Genomic DNA, 18,306 nt, shown 5'->3' on the forward strand with positions numbered 1-18,306 from the left:
GCGTCACCTAGTGCCTAATAAGTACTGGATTTTGCGTTCAGCTCTAGAATTGTGTTGAATTTTTCAAACTTCTCTAGCCATATAGATTCTAGCATGTGTTCTGGTGCCCTTTTGCTATTTTTACTAAAATAAAGTGTATCTCTATGAATACCCTATAATGAAACCTAGAGTTTTAAAGAGTGAAGTTATAGATTTGAACATTTTAATATGAATTACACATTATTTTAAAGTTTTATTGATTATGAGCGAAGCAGAACTCTGAAGTAAATATTTTTACTGCAGTGGATAAATTGTCTCTAAAATTAAATTTCTCAAAACTATTTTCAATATCCATTCAAACAACTAAACTCACAGCTCTTCATCACTAGATAATGAATTGCACTTACCCATCTGAAATCTTTCCCATCAAATTTGCGGGCACTTGTGAACAACACTGTCCTGGCTGGCATATTTATTCCCATAGCAAAGGTCTCAGTTGCAAATAAGGCCTAAATAAATAGACAATGATATCAGACGACAAAATAAAAACTTTTAAAATTTTATAACATGTAAATAATTAGAAGCAGCTACTTAAAAGTTTTGCACATATTTATCAAATTTAACTGCAAACACTTATTCACCTGAACTGTGCATTACATTAGATAAATTGCTGACACTATTTTTCTTAACACTTCCAGTATCTCATCTAGGCAATTATAAAACTTCTGCCCATCCCCTTCCCCAAAGAGGGGTACATTCCAAATATTAAAAATTGGAACAAGAACAGTCTCCCCCTACATTTCCTCCAACACAGGAGAAATATATTAAATAATTTAGTTATATAACTAGTAAGCACATGTAAGACAAAAAGCAAAAAGTCTAAGACATGCACTTTGAATTAAACATTTAATACAGTGAAGTCAAAGGTCATAAACTATTTTGATTGTAAGCTTTATAGTTTTGCTCCAGATTCTGTGAAAATTTTGTCACCTGAGCTCACATGACAAGGTGTTTTGTTTAGATTAATGCATCAGGAAAGTGTCTTTATATTTAGTATGTTGATCAAGCTGGAGACTAAATTTACAGAAAATAAGCATATAAAAATACAGATTGTGGGGAGAAAGGGAAAGATATATGACTAAAGAATAGAGCACTGACAATTGTTTCTTTCACTGCTCTCAAAAATATACTTTTTATTTTTCGAACTTTATTACATCAAAGACCCTTTAGCCAAAATGACTACAGACCAAGGAAATTATATGAAAAAATGCTTTAAGTTTTAAAATATTATTTGCCCTTCCTATAAAATCAGCAATGGTATGTTAATATTGAAAAATAAACAAAGTGTTAGTGAATTACAAGCAATACCTTCAACAAGCTGTCGGGATATTATTCTCAAACAAAACAATTTCAGTATGTGAGTATATGTTTGTGTCCCTTGCTGGGAATATTCACACTCCTCACAACATAGTTCCATTTCTTGAAAACACTTACTATTCATTTTAAGACATTTATTTCAGTGTAGGCAAGAGAAGTCTGGGGGCACTTAATTTTTTTTTAAAAGGGGTACTTTATATTTAAAAAAAATTGAGAAACACTGCTTCATTTTAATTAAATCTCAATACTGAGAGCTGAACTCTATCTACAATAAACCTAGGATCAGTGTGGAGTATAGAAAGATTAGCATCTACAAAAGTGTTAAATAATTTGTTTGCAGTTTTGTTGTATATGTGTTGGTTCCAGAATATGAGAAAAACATTGGTAAATATCTTTTATTGGACCAACTTCTACTGATAGAAGGGACAAACTTTCAAGTTTAACAATTCTATTTCTCAGGTCTGGAAGAGGGAACCAAAATATAAGTTAAATACAAGGTGAGACTGATTGAATCCCTTATGCTTAATAAACATGTTCTAAGAGACCACTGAAAATAATGCAGACAATCAATACTTCTGCAGTTGCTGGACAACAGAGTTTGTAGAAAGCAAGGTGTGTTGCAAGTTTTAACCAGTCATGAAACAAGTCTCTCTCTTAAATCCATGGTTTTTAGCGTTCAGCAGTTATGAATTTAAAGTTCTAGCCTGTCTTTTGAAGATGTTGTGCAATTTTTCTTTGAGGACAACCTATCTGATCTTATGTTAAGCACCTGGGCTCAAAGCTTCAGGTACAAGCAGATGGGGTGGGAAATGCTGAAACTGAAACAAGCATTTCCCACATACTTAATCCCTGTCTCCCTCCCCAGCCTGGGCTGAAACTGGGAGTGGACAGCGCCAATCCCCATTGCCCTACCCCCACAGAAACCAGGTGCAGAGCTGCAGAACTCAAACTCCAAACCCCCGCTGTCCCTCCAGTTGGAAGCCCTTAGCCCTAGTACTCCCAAAAGTCAGAATCCCTGAGCTTCCCCCATCTCTGCCTGGAGGCGCCATTTTCCCCATGGTGGCAGCCCCAAACCTCCAGTGGATGAAGCCCTGATGCCATATAAAATTTGCTTTTTTATATTTAGTCTGTGCTGCAGCCTGACTGGGGAATTCTGGTTCTGAAAGGTTTGGGTTAGACTGGTAAGTTTACATCCCTGGTATTCATATCTTTGAGGTACTTTTGCCCCTCAATGCACTACTGTACGTTTCCAAGATAGTCAAAACTAAAATGATTACAAAAATAAACACAGAACTGTGCCTAAGTACACAGATATGGATTATATACCTTTATCAATCCTTCAGAAAAAAGTATTTCAATGGTTTCCTTTAAAATAGGAAGCAAACCACCATGATGGATGCCGATTCCTCGCTTTAACAGAGGAAGCACATGCTCAACCTGTGAACATAAAGAGTAAATGAATGTCTATTTTGATATACTTTAAAGAAAACAGTTGTGTGTAAAACATGTACTAGCTTGCTCTTCTTGGTTTCTTGTTATTCAACATTTTAAGCATGAGCACATAAACAGACCTTTGACTTGACACCAACAAGAAAAAGTGGTCAAAAGACAGAAGTCTGTTTTGGCTGCTTGGTTTCACATTACAGATTACCTCTAAAAGAAGTGTTTGAGCCACAAGACATAGCAAGACCTAGAGTTCTATTCAAGCCATTCAATGTTAACCAAGAACATTTTCTAAATATGAAAGAGCATATAAGAAGTGACTTTGGACAAAACCAGGGTCTCTGATTTTTTTGTGATCTTCAGCACTCAATGGAAAGTGATGCATTTATCTAGCAAAGTAGAATAAGAACATACAGGAAGTTTTGATCATTTCCTCTCTCAGAGGCCATGGAAACAGATACTCCCAAAGCCGTGAACGGTACCCAGTGAAGCAAACCTAACCTCACCATTATGCCCAAGCAACACCTTACCTAATACTTCAAAAGAAGGCAAAATAGAACAGCTGACTTGATGGACATATATACCCAGACTTGCAAATAGAACAAATCTGAAGACCACAATCACCGTCAACTTCAGCAAATCAGATTCCTTAGTTTGTCAACATTCCAAACATTGAAAGGTTTGTTCAGGAATATTCATAATGACTCCACATTTTCTTACTGTTCATCACGTTCTAAATCATTTTTAAAATTAAGACTATTTCAATTTGCAATTTTACTTAAGAGTTTTCCCTACACTTATAGGGCATTTTTGGTAAGCCAATGTGGTCAAATGTAAAGGTTGTGGCCACACTAGCCCAGTAATGTTGCACTTCAGAATATGCTAATAAGGCACTGCTATGAATATGTGGAGCCTCACTAGCATAATGGCAGCCACACATGCTTCGAAACTGCCAGTTTTGAAACGCGCGGCTGCCATTATGTTAATGAGGACCTGCATATTCACAGCCGTGTCTCATTAGCATATTTAGAAGGAGGGGTTAGTATGGCCACAGCCAAAGGGTTTATTCGGCAGCCATTTGATCGTAAATTTGCAGTCTTGAATTATTCTGTTCTGAGAAAGCACAATGTTGTGTTTGCAAATACTATATAGTTCAAATTCTGAACAATTTAAATTCTTCTAACCAAAAGCCCAATATTTAAACAAACACATACTCAATGTCGTTAGCTTTATAAACTAGAACTTTTTTGTTCAGTTTTAGTGTCAAAACTGATCAGTGTTTTTCTTTCTACTCCAAATCCCGCCATTCTATCAGGATTAGGTTTCATTACGTACAACAGGCAAAATATCAACTTCTCCCAGGAGTGTGATTCAGCTGTAAAGAACTTCAAACTTCTATATCTGTGCATACATATCTAGAACATACAGAACACACCAGCTAAGATTAAGGCTGCAAAATAGTTTCAATATTTTCCATTCTGAATCCCCATTTTCAATTGCTCACAAATTTTACAAAAAACTCAAAAGCTGAACTTTCCACTGGTCATCTAAGAACCAAAGTGATTTTAAGACCTTCGGGGAGAAGAAGGAACTGCATTAAGCAGTTATATAAGTTAAAGGGAATGAAAAAATAAAAATCCATCTTCCTATGCCTCTCTCTGCTGTTCTCATGCAGTTAATGTCAAACCGTTCTACTCTGAAAGCTGTTACCTTGCATACTGGTAGTCCTTAATGGAGAGTATCTATTTGTTAGGTTTTGAGGAACAGAAAGTGGTATAAGTGATTGAAAAATAATCAGTACACATGCTCAGAAATTATCTACCAATTTTTTTTTTAAACAGATCCTCATGAAGTGACATCATAAAGTACAGCTAACAGAATTTAAGCGCTCCCTGGTTTTGTCCCAATGGCCTCCTCTATGATAGGGTTTTTAATGATAAGAGATTTTTAATAAAAATATTAGTACATTATTTTAGCAACTCTTGCAAATATGTTGCATTTTACAGTATTCTGCAGAATTTTTGTGTTTATATATTTCAATTTGTAAAGATGCAACCATTGTCCTATAGATCAGTGTGCAGGTGCTCTGTTAATGTACAGTACAGAAAAATGACAAGGCGGAATTTGGTAAAAAGAGAGGTTCAGTATCACTCAGTGCATCTGAGCAACTTTTCAATTAAAAAAAGTTTCCACTTATGTGGACAGATACACTTTATTAAAAAGTAAGTCATTCAACATTACCCAGAAAAGTGAATATAGTTATGGTTCAAAACAGAAACAAAATTTCCCCCTTTCAATCAAAACAAGCTATTTTACATTATTTACAACACTGTTGAGAAACAATCCATCATATATTTACATAAAATACACAGTAGCATATCAAGTATTAATTTTAGCGCATACTAACTGAAATTATTCTTAAGAAACCTCCTCACTCACCTGAGGAAGTTTCTTGTCTTCATCAGAAAGACAGTCAATTGCATTATTAAATACTTCTTCAACCATCCTTTTTTCTTCATCTAAAAAAGGAAACATTTACACATAAGCAAAACTGTTCCTGCAAATATCAAACATTTTGGTATTCTAAACCATGTCAAATACAACTGTTAATTTTTTTTAAAGGACACATTATTAAAAGTAATGCTGAAAATTAGAACATCAGCATACATGCTCCTATAGTTAAAGAAAGTGACCTGCTAAGGTTACTTGGCCTGTACAATCAAATCACATGGATGAAGTACAGTAAATCCTCGAGGTACACACAACCGAGTTGTACGTGTCTCGTGTTAATGTGACTGCCGCCCCTGACAGGAGCAGTTTCAGGTCCCCTGAATGGTGGGAAGCTGGGAACCACGCAGCAGCCTGGCTCCTGGCCCCCCTCCATTTGCAGAGCTGGAAACTGAGCTGGACATCAGCCATGGTTAGTTTCCTGGCTCCACAGAGCAGAGGGGAGCCAGGAACTAGGCTGCCCGCTTGGTTCCCAACTCCCCACCACTTGCAGGACCCAGGAAACTGATCAGCTCATGGCTGTACTACTACTACTGGTATTCCAAGCTGCACTACAGATAAAACTATGGTCATGTCTATATGAACATTTACGTCACTGAAAACTGGGGTACAAATCTTCACTGCTCCAGTGTGCAATATACCAACTGTTCGTATAGACCGCTGATGTCCAAAATAAATTAAACCATGGCCACACAACCCCACCAAGCCAGCCGTACCCCTTGCGCTGGGCACTCCCCTCACCCCCAGCCAGGCACCCTGCCCCCCGAACCACTCAAACTACCAGTGACTCACCAGAGCCGGCCAACCCCTGAGCTGCATGGGCCGCCCACCTCTGAGCCACGAGAGTTGTCCATGGCCCTGAGCAAGCTGCACGAGGAGCTGCCTCCACTCCTGCCGCCACATGCTTGTCTCATCAAGTGGTGAGGCACATGCGCGGAGGGCGCTCCATGTGTGCGGATCTAATGAGCCACTTCACTGACCAGTTTCCCAATGTGGTGAACAGACAGTGTATTGGACACTGCAGGTATAGACCAAGCTAATGGGCATTTCAAATTCTCTAGCCACATTGATGTACTGCTCAGTCAAACCACAGAACATCAATGTGCACTAGGAAACTTAGAATACAGTAATGGAGTCCGCACAGATAGTGCACTATAATACTACAGAATTAGTGCGTGACAAGCACGTGTTTATACCTAACCAAGGTTCAAAATGTAAAGCCATTTCAGCATTGTATGGATTATATCTTCTTGTGAGGACAGACATTTCCATCTACAATTAGCTTCCATATCTATGTACTGTAGATCTACTTTTTCATACTAGATACAAAAAGTTGGAAGTCAAAGAAGAGATATGACTGGAAAGGATACAAACCCACTACAACTTATTTATCCATACCTGTATTGAAGTCTAATTTTGTCATTTGAAGTGCATAGGCTTCGCAATCTTTCTTACTGAAACTGAATATAATTACAGGCTGGAAATTCCTTTCCATGATCATCTTCACTATCTTAAATACATTTGATGGTCCTAGAAAGACAAAACATTTTAGAAGTTACATTAGTAGAAATGTACTCAATGAGTACTCCAGACACATGTACTGACAGCATTCTTGTTTGCAGTTTTAAAATAACAATTAATCTATGAAGTATATAAGAACCACCTTACAACACACGGTTTAAAACTCACCTTTTGTTCCTCCCTTCCGGCCCTTCTGGTCTCCTTTAGCTAAGTCACCTGCATCTCTTAGTACTTGCATCGCTGTGTTAAAGTTATCTTCTCTGAAATCACCCTAGAAATATATGTGACTTTTATAAGCAATTTCACTTCCCCAATAAAAACATTAAGATGACTCAAAAACAAGACATTTTAGGTCAGAATACAAGGCATATGATACTGAAATTATTTCTTTGATAAATTACTTACAACTACCATAAATTAGTCCACAACTCTTTTATGGGGGGGAACTCAGAAGCATATTCTTGCATGCAAATGTGAACTTACAGAGAAACCAAGAGAAGCAATACACTACGTTGCCATTATTTAGCTCTGCATTATGATACCAACATAACTGCTGGGTCTTGAATCATGAGTAGCCTCCTTTGTCTCCAGTCCTGCCCCCCAGTGACAATAAGTTGTCATGAGATATTTATTGTAAAATTTTGTACTACTAGATCACAAGGTTTTTTGGTTTTGTTTTTAAACACATGCAGGAGACAAAATAAGGAAATACTGCACAGACAATGAAGTAGCTTCTCATGAGAGGGGAAAGCTCCTACTCAAATTCCTTAGCACGTCGAAGTGGTATGAAGTAACAATTGAGTTATGGCAGAATAAATACATTAATTAATCTCCCATACTACCATGATGTTTAACAGCAATTCAGAGAACAATGATAAGGAGGCTATTTGTCATTTAATTAAATACAGAGAGACTTTATACCATATGAAGCTATTTTGTCTGTCAAGCAGCGTAGGATAGGTTGTATCAGCAGTCAAAACAAGTTAATAGGTGGGAGGATATTCAAAAGGACAGTGTAATAATTACTGAAAGCACAGAATCTTTCAAACAAACTGGATAACGTCTTACATTTTCATCAACTACAAGGTGGAGTCCATCTCCCCCTGCTGGGAAGATATAATGTTGTAGAGGAGTAGGTCGATAATCTGTGTAAATCACATGACAAGGCTGGGAAGAAGGAAACAAATTTATTTAATCACTATTATATCTTTTAAAAGGGCATTTATTCAAAAAATAAATATAATCCCTTGACCACACAATCTGGAGATGACAATTTCCAGAGAAATATAAAAAATATTTTAAATTCCAAAACAATAAGAGATTATGATTAGTCATGTTTCTCTTATTAGAATCACTATGCAAAACAACGTTTGCTTTAGACTCCCATACATTACTATTATAGTAATCCATTTAAAAAGCCCTGGCCAGGAAGACTACAGGGACTGTTTGCATTGTGGAAGGTGCACAGATTGTATGAGGACAAGGCTACAATGCAGTCAAGAATGAACTTAGAACAATGTTGCTTGAAAGCACAGTACACTTAGGCGACATCCTACACTTACGGTGGAAGATCAACCACTAATATTTGATCTTCCAAAGCGCAGTTTCATACATGCGTAAAATGGTGCATTCCAGGATCAACATCGACCCTGGAACTCATTGCAAGCCATGAAGATTAAGGAAGGTCTACAGGAGGAGTGCTCCCATCAGTCTTCTGCTGTGAAGACAGGCACAGAAGTCAACGGCTGAAAAGTCGGTTTTAGGTACGCAGCCGGTGTATTTGAAATTGTGTATCAGCCATCGATCTTCTGGGTGAGTATAGTCACAGCCTAAGCCTCACCCTGGAACTTCCATTCTTCTGTAGCAGTATGCTTATGGAGATCTACTGTGTAGCAAGCAGGTGTGCTATAGATTTGAACCCTCGCTTGCCATATGATAAGTTGTGAGTGAGACAAGCCCCGACAGAAAGATGGGCATAAAACATGTATTATCCAAAATCAAAACAAAAAGCAGTCAAGTAGCACTTTAAAGACTAGCAAAATAGTTTATTAGGTGAGCTTTCGTGGGACAGACCCACTTCTTCAGACCATAGTCAGACCAGAACAGACTCAATATTTAAGGCGCAGAGAACCAAAAACAGTAAGCAAGGAGGACAAATCAGAAAAAGATAATCAAGGTGAGCTACTTGACTACTTTTTGTTTTGATAGTGTATAGACTAGCACGGCTTCCTCTCTGTTAGTGTTATCCAAAAGATTTACATAGTATTAACAGTGTCTCTTCAGGAAGCAAAAATATACAAATACTTTTCAGGAACACACAAGCTCATTGTAAAAGCCTCAATTATTCAAGGGATATAACAATAAATAAATCTCTCTTTACTTCAATGGTTATGAAGAAACTCCACGACTTAACAAATGCTGAGACCGACAGACACCAACATATAAAAATCAAAACGATATAAAAATCTTCTAATCACATTTCCACTTATTGTTACACTTTGCAAAGTTTGCACTGTATCCACCCACCTCGCAAAAAGCACACAAAATACTTCTTTTATAAAAAGCAATAAAAGTTTGCTGTGAACTTAAAAAGTGTTTTCTATACCAATTTCCTTTCCTAGGTTATAACAACTAGAGTTTTGAAACTGAGCATTTTTAAATGTAACTCATGTTTCATAATTTATGGTTTTCACATTTTTGTCCTTGAGACCAGCGGGGGGGGGGACACAGGAGGGGGGACAGATTGTCTGTTTTCATTGCCCTCCGGCCTGTTCCCCATTTTTTTTGGTTCATGTTTTCTGTTCTACCCTGTTTGTGATGCAATCACTACTGGGGAATGCTTTATTTGTTTAAAACAACTTCAGCCATTAGGATTGCAAACATATAATCATTTATTTACACTGTATTACAAAACAGTAGCTTTGTTTTCACATATTCAAAATTTTGTGTCAATTTTAAGTTGACACCTCTTTAAACTGTCAAAGTACCACAGCCCATCGAGGTATAGGGTTTCCACACACTTATCAAAAGGTCCACTTTTTAAGATGAAGATCATTAGACCCCACTCATCAATGATTCCAGACCTGTTTATGAAGATGGCAAATCCATTCAGCAAACTGGCGGGCGTTTGGAATAGTGGCAGAGAGAAACACATAATGAACATTGTCAGGTAGCAAAATAATGGTCTCCTCCCAAACCACACCACGTTCTGAAAACGGAAGATACACATGCCAAATTATATGAAGGCCCAACACACTTCCCTTCTTGCCCTCTTTCCACCCCCACATCAGAAACTGGAGTACAGAATAGTACACAAAAATAAAAATACGACTTCTTCCTTGCCAAAAGAAATGCAGACAAATGTTTTTATGCATTTATGCAACGCTTCCTAAGTCTCACCAACAAACCCACTCCTGGAGAAAAACAGACACTCCTTCAAACCATGACCTGACCAGATGGAAATGTCAATATTTATTTTTGGTCTAGTTCCAACTTTTACCTATTCAAAGAACTCCTTCATGGAGCAAAAAAAAATTAGATAATAAGGTTAAAGGGGTCAGGATGGTTTGACAAAGTGCTGGGTAACAGCACCTATTGACTTCCTTCATTAAGCACAATGGTCACTGCAGCTCTATGCATCTTACAAAGTGAGTCTTTGCCCACAAAAGCTTATGCTCCAAACAGTCTGTTAGTTTGTAAGGTGCCACAGGACTTGCCGTTGTTTTTGCAACTCTAGTTGATTACTCCAGACAGACCTCATTAAGAGACGTTGTGCCTATCTGATGGCCGAGGATCACTAAGAGGCTAATTAGGCAGATCAGCGGTTTCCTTTTCAATAACACAGAGCACTTCAATGAGACAGACACTTCCATGGCACACCCACTTTTTTCAGGTGAATTGACTGTTCATAAATGTCACATTTACTTACATTTACTATGGTTATGGTCTTACTAGAGAGGTTTGCAATATGTGTTGAAAGCAACACTGATGCTGATCTACTCTTCTGCCCATCTAGTCTTCCCTCCCATTTCTCCAGCTTTTGCTCAGGGGCAAGCCCCTCAAATCTACACCTGATGCTCACAGGCAGAGGGTGAGTGAAACTCTGGATATATGGAGCAGTAGCTCTTGTATTCCTTGTGGGTGGAGGCTGACTCTGCAAATGTTCTTGGAGCCACTCCAGAGTGTACAGCCCCTTTCCTCCCACCCTCTTGGTGCAAGCTGACTGCAGGCACTGGGCATGGCAGCCAGTCAGCAAGGGCTCCTCTGTGCAGCACGCAACAGCAGCATATATGACTCCCAGAAGGATCACTGGCTGCTCCTTCTTGAGCCTGGCTCACCTGTAAACCTATGATGGAGCACTCCGAAAAGGAGCACCAGCCACCTAAACCCTGCTCACCACTTAATATGGGGAAGTTAGGCTCAACGTTGGTTTGCTTGGAACTCAACTCCTTATTTCTTTGCCAGGTGGAAGCAGACAACTTCCTAAGAACTTGTAATGTTTAAAATTCCTTCCTCTTGAAGATGCAGAACATGGGGGTGTAGCATGTATGCATGTGATGGAAGAGGGTGGTATTACCCAGACATGCAACATGGTCACGCCCAAGGCTTGGAAATCCTCCCATTATTGTCTAGCTTGGAAGCTCTGTTTCTGACATTTAACTTTTTCCTTAATGTGGACAGAAGCAACAAACCTAAGCCTGTGTAACACTGACAGATCCCAGCTGTCTGTAGGCAGAATCAAACCTGGGACTCTGAAGCTCAGTGTATGAGCCTCCACTGCATGAGCTAAAAGCCAGCTAACTATTAGCAAAAGCTGTAAAGCAGACTCGTTATTCTCTCTGTAAGTGGTCTTGGGATTGTATGCCACAACATCCAGAAGGTGTTGAGGTATCTCCTGCTCTCCATCCAGCTACACTTCACATTTATAAAGTCTTTCATATTTATTTAAAGGCACTTTCCTGCATTTACCTTCAGTAGTCTTAAGACACTAAATAAGGGGCACACTAAGTCACGCCCCTTTCCTCAATCCCCCTCCACACTCCCCCTTCTTGAGCTTTCAACCTGTCCCTCACCTCCAGTCCCTGCCCTAGAGCTGCTGCTTCCCTCCCCTACCCCCAACCCTATCATCTCTGCCCCTTCAAGATGGCTTGCAAGTGTGGGTGCAGATAAAAATAGATTTAAAAGATGACTAGCAGATCACAGGCTAATCCTGGCAAATGTGGATTCACACTTTTATATCCACACAGGCTTCTACAGGCGGTAAGAAAAATACACCACTTATTTCACAGAGAAATTGTACACCATACCTGAGTCTCTCATATAATGGATTTCATCAAATATAACCCAGGCAACTTCTCGCATAACCTCAGAACCTCTGTAGAGCATACTTCTCAAAATCTGAAGAAAATAAAAGGGTGCAGATGTTGTATCTAGCACTTAGAGATCATGTATATTCAGTAGTTGTAATTAACATCTCTTATTTTCAAGGACCTTCTTAAAGTTTCACATAAAGATGTTTGATTCATACGTGGTAATATTAAGCCTTATTTGCAATTAAAAAGCTACACTTAGAGATAGTCTCTTAAAAAGTATCTAACATGTATCAAGGTGCTTCTAGCAATAATTATAATATATGTCTCACAACGTAATCTTGTGACTTGTCAGAAAACAATAGAACTGACAAATATGAATGAGTGTACGCAACTGCACCTTCCTAGAAAGACAGGGGAGGATGAGAGGCCACATACAATAAATAACCTAAAAGAGAACATGTGCATGCAGCATATGGAGACAAATTAGCTCTCCCAGAGAAAGCCATTTCAGAGCAGACTACAATAGAATCTCCTGCACTTACATAGAGCATGTCAGGACAAAATTAGTCATCCTCCTGCGAATAAAACAATAAGGTAAACTGAAATGTTCAGATGTTCTTCTTGAAAGAGATGGTCTGAAGCACTTCACATGGCTCTGTGTTACCAAAAAAAAGTTTGCAGACAGAAAGCTCCATTTCTTGAGTCAGATCTACCAAGGTGTAATTCAAAGAATGTGTGCATCACCTTCAAACCTGGGTAAGTCAGGCATGAGGCCAAAAGTCACTGTCTCCTGAAAAGAGTTATTGAGAATGAGTAACCCCTTGACTGCTGAGGAAGAAAGGGCACCTCAGGTTCCTATTAGTGCAAGCTTGAGATGTGATGCCCTTATCCTGTGAGAAACAATCTAGACTACTCTAGACAGAGGACACAACAGGCTTAGGAATCCACTTCTGGAAGTGCAGAGAAAAATGAAACATACTACTTAAGTAAACCCTTAGTAACATGATTGGCTACAAGAAAAAGACCAAGAATCATCGGTCTAGAACAGAAACTTAGTGTGCCCCACTGCACATTCTTTAATATTTCCCATATAACAGTAAACATGAAAGCATTACCATTCACCTGCAGCTAGCTGAGAAAAGGAAGAAACTATGATGTTTGGGGCCAAGTCACCTTTTAACAATCTGAAGTTCCAAAAATTCAGTACTTAGAAAGGAAAAACATGCAACCCTAACAGGCACTGCTTTCCAGAAGTTTCCTGAGGCTGTACATATCCTGTGACATATCCCAAAATGTGAACATACAGAAGTAATTTCAAACTTGTTAATTTCCCCCTCCCATCCAATAAACAGAGAATTACTGAGGGCGGGGGAATTTAAAATACTGAGTTTCTTTGTAATGTAACATACCGAATGTATGCTTTGGTGGAAAACTTTCTATTGTAGCCATTCTTGACAGCATAGGGCAAAAAACTAACAAGAACAAAAAGAAAAAGAAAAAGAACCAAATGCTAACTAATTAAACCTACCTCTGTTGTCATTACAAGACAAGATGCTATAGGATTTATGGTGACATCTCCAGTCATCAAACCAACATCCTGAAATTCTTCATACATTTCACGATACTTCTGGTTACTCAAAGCTTTAATGGGACTGGTAAATATCACACGCTGTTTCTCCCTCAAAGCCAAAGCGATTGCATATCTACAATATAACATTAAATCCATGTAAGTTATTTGTACTTTTCTACCCTTTCATAACTTTCCAGGAAGAGCAAAAGTCTAATACAGAAAACTGATAATAAAATGGGAAGTTTTTCCTTTGATGGTTACCAGCTTCACATTTAAACCAAGATGGTAGAATTTACATATCATTGCACACAGACTCCCTAAATAACAGCTGGCAAATTAGATAAGTTAAATAGTGACCTGAAATCATTATAGAAATTTCATATAGAAAAAAATTGAGAGAAGCATTAAAGGCAAACCAAAGCTGAGCTACTGTTTTATCTCAAGACAGGAAGTGCTCTCTTCAGTTAAAGGAAGATGCCTCTCATTGCCAAATGGAAGTAGAGGAGAACATTTTTAGAACTTTCTCCCATACACTTTCTATGGTTAAATAATAGACATTGGCCTATAATAAAGTCAAATCAATACCCTCCCTACGTCTAAAAATAAATCTATTTATTTTACTATGAATTGCAGCCTAGAGATAGAAAACAAGGCATGGTGATTTTCTAAAAATCAGTCAGCCTGTGGAACTTGTTGTCAGGGAATGCTGTGAAGGCCAAAACTGTAACAGTGTTCTAAAAGAACAAGATAAATTCACAGAGAATAGATTCATCAATGGCTATTAGCCAAGATGGTCATTGGAATCCTTAACCTCTGACTCCCAGAGGCTGGGTGAAGACAACATGGGATGTATCACTTGGTGACTGCTCGTTCTGTTCCTGCTGAAGCACCTAGGACTAACCATTGGGGGAAAACAAGGTAGGACACTGGCTAGATGAACCATTGGTCTGACCCAGTATGGCTCTTCTGATGTAAATATCTGAGCAACCCCGTATGGCTGTTCTTATGCAAATATCTGTGTTTTCCCTTCATTAGACACTAAAAAATAATCTAGCCTAACAGTGGAGAAAGTTTCCACCACTCACTTGCTAACCATGAAAAAAAATACCACACATAACTACTTGAAATGTAATGTGGGTTTTGAATTAAATTTTAATACACATCTAAGTGATGAAAATATTTTTATGTCATTAACTCAACAGTGTACCTATTGGTAACAAAAATACTTCAGAAAGTGTGACTGATATTACAAAATCTTTAAAAGACCAAAAAAAAATTTTTTAAAAAAATCAGCAAAATAATCAGGGAAATGCCAGCACACTAATCACTCTAATTAAAATTAAAATTACTTACTCTGCACATACAGTTTTGCCAGCTGATGTATGAGCTGACACTAGAACAGACTGATTATTATCCACACAAAGGATGGCTTCTCTTTGAAAAGCATCAAGAATGAATGGATACTCCTGAAAAGAGAAAAAATGCAGAGCATAGTTTATAGCTTAATTTCATCGTTTGCCAGAGTGACCTAGTGAGTAAATTACAGCCTTGACTGAAATTTTGTGACTAGTTACCCTCTCATTCCACTTGAAAATAGCATAACAGTTTTTTTTTTCTTAAATTATTATTTAGATTTTGGTGTAACTTAAAGATTTAAGTTAGAGTGTCTTAGCCAGATCCTTAACTGATGTAAAATGAGAGATCTAGGCCTTTATACAGTATTGTATGGAGTCTGTCATAAAAATAAAACAAGAACAAACCCAGTTATGTCACTGGAGTCACTGAGTGATGCTGCCAAATGGGTGGCAGAAACTAATCCAGAACAATCTCTCCACTTAGCTCCAACTTAAATTACATTCAAGACAAACATTCATCTACGCATTCAGGGCAAATACCAGTTTTTAAAGACCTCCATTTACTTCACTGCTACTGGTACGGCCCATTTTCCCCCAACAGATCTACTCATGGGCTACAGGCTACAGTCTCTTTTCTTCTAAATGCATCACACACCTTTGCAGATTTTCCACTTCTTGGCTTGAGGGCTACAAAATCTTCATTTGCAGGAAGAGCAACCTGACAATACATATTTTAAACAAAAACAGGAAATAAAAAAAGTTTTAGAAAGCTTTAAAAATCACCTTGAACACAATTACAATGCAGTCACTCTGGCTCATACTACTACCAAAATAAGCAGAGTTGGGTCAGAACAAAGGAGACAAAACACACACGAGTTTACTTTCGACTGTTTAACTTATACAACACTGCTTCTTATGTTTTGACATGTCAAATACTCCCTCTTCTTCAAACTCCCCTTCACAAGCTATCACTAACCAATTCCATTCCCTTCTTTTCCTGGTGTGTTACCTACTGTTTTTAATTAGACTGTTAGCACGTCAGAATAAGGAATGTTTTAATATATGAAAATAAACTATGTTAATTTCTCCTAGAGAAATTCTGTATCAAAAAATTAAAAATTCTAGATGTAATATTTTAAAATTCTGCAAATATTGTTAATCAAAATAATATAATCACCAGTTTCAGTTATTTTGGCAATGTGTTTCAAAATAGCTGTCAGCAAGGTACGTCTGTAACAATACAAACAAAAATCAGGAAATGTTTTCTGATTAACAGATTCCTTACTTGGCATAGTAATACAGAACTTCATGTGCCATTGTTGTCAATTATGTTTTTTTCAGTGACATGAAATATTTCATTAAAACACAGTAATATATTGTAACAATCTGACCAAAGAGGGTGCTAGCATTCTTAAAGATTGTTTTGTGTTAATCTGCCATGTCTTATCCAATTTCAGGCTTCTGTGTGTGTTACAGTTATTAGGCCACACCACTGTAGTGGGAGCAAGAACGGGGAATTAGAGGGAGTTTAAGTGTAGGACAGCAGGTGGTTAGCATAGGGAAGGGGGACCCAAGGAAAAGTGTGTATGCATGTCAAGGCAAGTGTGTGGATTTCACGGACTTTATGGCGTGCATGGTTAATCACGCATCACCACAATAGTTCAGAGAGTTCTGGTGGCAGGGAGATAAGAGAGAAAAGGTGATGCCACTAGATTTTGCATGAAGTGGTGTACAGAATGAAATGCTACTGTATGGTGTGAATGAGACTGCTATACTTATTGAGAGAGCCTTCAGTTCCAACCTGTGCGTAAGCAGAGTTAAGAGCCAGAAGAGCTGTGAGAATTGCTATGACAGAGTGTGGAAACATAGATAGCTCAACTACCAAGGGTTTACTGTTTTGGCATGGATTGGGCTAACAGGAGCTTAGAGCTCTATAAGAGCCTTGCACTAAAACTCTAATTAATCTACCCATTAATTAAACAAAAAATTTGAAATACCAAGCCTGTGTACTAATCAGATACTTTTGAACTCTCCAAAGTTACACATTCTTGGTAACAAATGTCCTGCCTTTGATTAATAATTCATTTAAACTACAACACAGAAAAAAGTCACAATAACTCTTCAGCATTTTCTGAACACATGGAAGTTAAGTTACAAATACTTGGTAACCAACACCCTGCATTTTAGTTATAACCTCAATTTTCATTTCATACATTACAGAAGACCAAACAGCCAAATAAAAAGGTACAATGTCATTTTCACACATGTAAGTCATACATTTTTGCTAATTATTGTCTCACTTTTCAGTACAACCGAATATTTTCATTTATAGTATAGAAAACAAAAAGTCTTCAATATTTTCTAACTTACTGATTTCCTTTTGGCAGAAAGGATCAAATAGTACAATGAAAAAATTATTTTTTTCTGCATCAGCAGAGTTTGAGACAGCATTTGCTCAATTCAAGGCTCTTTTGGCACTAAAGGTTGAACCTCTCTAATCCGGAACTCTCTCATCCAGCAAACTCTGTAATCCAGCATGATTTTAGTTAGCTGGACAACCAGTTATCATGGGTGCAGTCAAGTTTCCCATCGTCCCATAAAGTTTGTTTACAGCCACCAGTCCCGGCTTTCAGTGTTCTGTTAGTTATCTGTAATTTACCCGTAAATGTCTTCTAAAAGTCCAGTAAGCAATGCAAGTGTTCGCAATGTGGCAGAAAATATTGACCTTCTGTCATTCGGCAAATTCTCTTGTCTAGCACAGGTCAGAGGTCCAGAGGGTGCCAGACGAGAGAGGTTCAACCTGTATATGGAATTCTGTTTCACTGAAAGCCAGAACACCTGGATGTCTACAAAAAATGCTTTTGTCTGAAACTATCTGAAGTCAATTTTTTCACCCTGTACTCTTTTAGCTTATGTTCGGTTTTCAAGTGTTGCTTGAAAACACGGAGCATTCTGGCAAAATACAAACAGGATGAGGATCAAATCACCTGGATGTTCACATAACAAATATTTATGAAGCCTTTCTGAAGAGTTCTAGACAGGAAAGTCTTTCAAGAGGCAATAACTGCCTCCCAAACTCTGAAGTACTTTGAGGTGCTTTCTGAGGGGAGCTCTAGATGTGAGCTGAAATATACCTGTAGTTTTCCCAGAAGGCCAGATGCTTGAACAATACAAGACTTCCTGCTTTCAAATGTGAGACAAACTGAGAAATTGCTCACATTTCTTTGCCACTAAAGCAATC

General features: G+C 38.0%; 1 protein-coding gene across 1 annotated transcript in view; it reads right to left on the reverse strand.

Moving 5' to 3' along the window:
* The window catches only part of MTREX (Mtr4 exosome RNA helicase), a 76,614-nt gene that overhangs the window by 53,581 nt on the left and 4,727 nt on the right, over positions 1 to 18,306 (reverse strand). Inside the window, exons 4-14 of the mRNA XM_074995564.1 lie at positions 15,721 to 15,783; positions 15,064 to 15,176; positions 13,669 to 13,843; positions 12,135 to 12,225; positions 9,912 to 10,036; positions 7,897 to 7,995; positions 6,997 to 7,099; positions 6,706 to 6,837; positions 5,239 to 5,318; positions 2,683 to 2,793; positions 387 to 488 (exon numbers count right to left, since the gene is read on the reverse strand). Of these exons, the coding sequence (XP_074851665.1) occupies positions 387 to 488; positions 2,683 to 2,793; positions 5,239 to 5,318; positions 6,706 to 6,837; positions 6,997 to 7,099; positions 7,897 to 7,995; positions 9,912 to 10,036; positions 12,135 to 12,225; positions 13,669 to 13,843; positions 15,064 to 15,176; positions 15,721 to 15,783 (1,194 nt within the window). The remainder of the gene's footprint in view (positions 1 to 386; positions 489 to 2,682; positions 2,794 to 5,238; positions 5,319 to 6,705; positions 6,838 to 6,996; positions 7,100 to 7,896; positions 7,996 to 9,911; positions 10,037 to 12,134; positions 12,226 to 13,668; positions 13,844 to 15,063; positions 15,177 to 15,720; positions 15,784 to 18,306) is intronic.

This window comes from Carettochelys insculpta, chromosome 5, assembly GCF_033958435.1.
Source record: "Carettochelys insculpta isolate YL-2023 chromosome 5, ASM3395843v1, whole genome shotgun sequence".
NCBI lineage: Eukaryota > Metazoa > Chordata > Testudines > Carettochelyidae > Carettochelys > Carettochelys insculpta.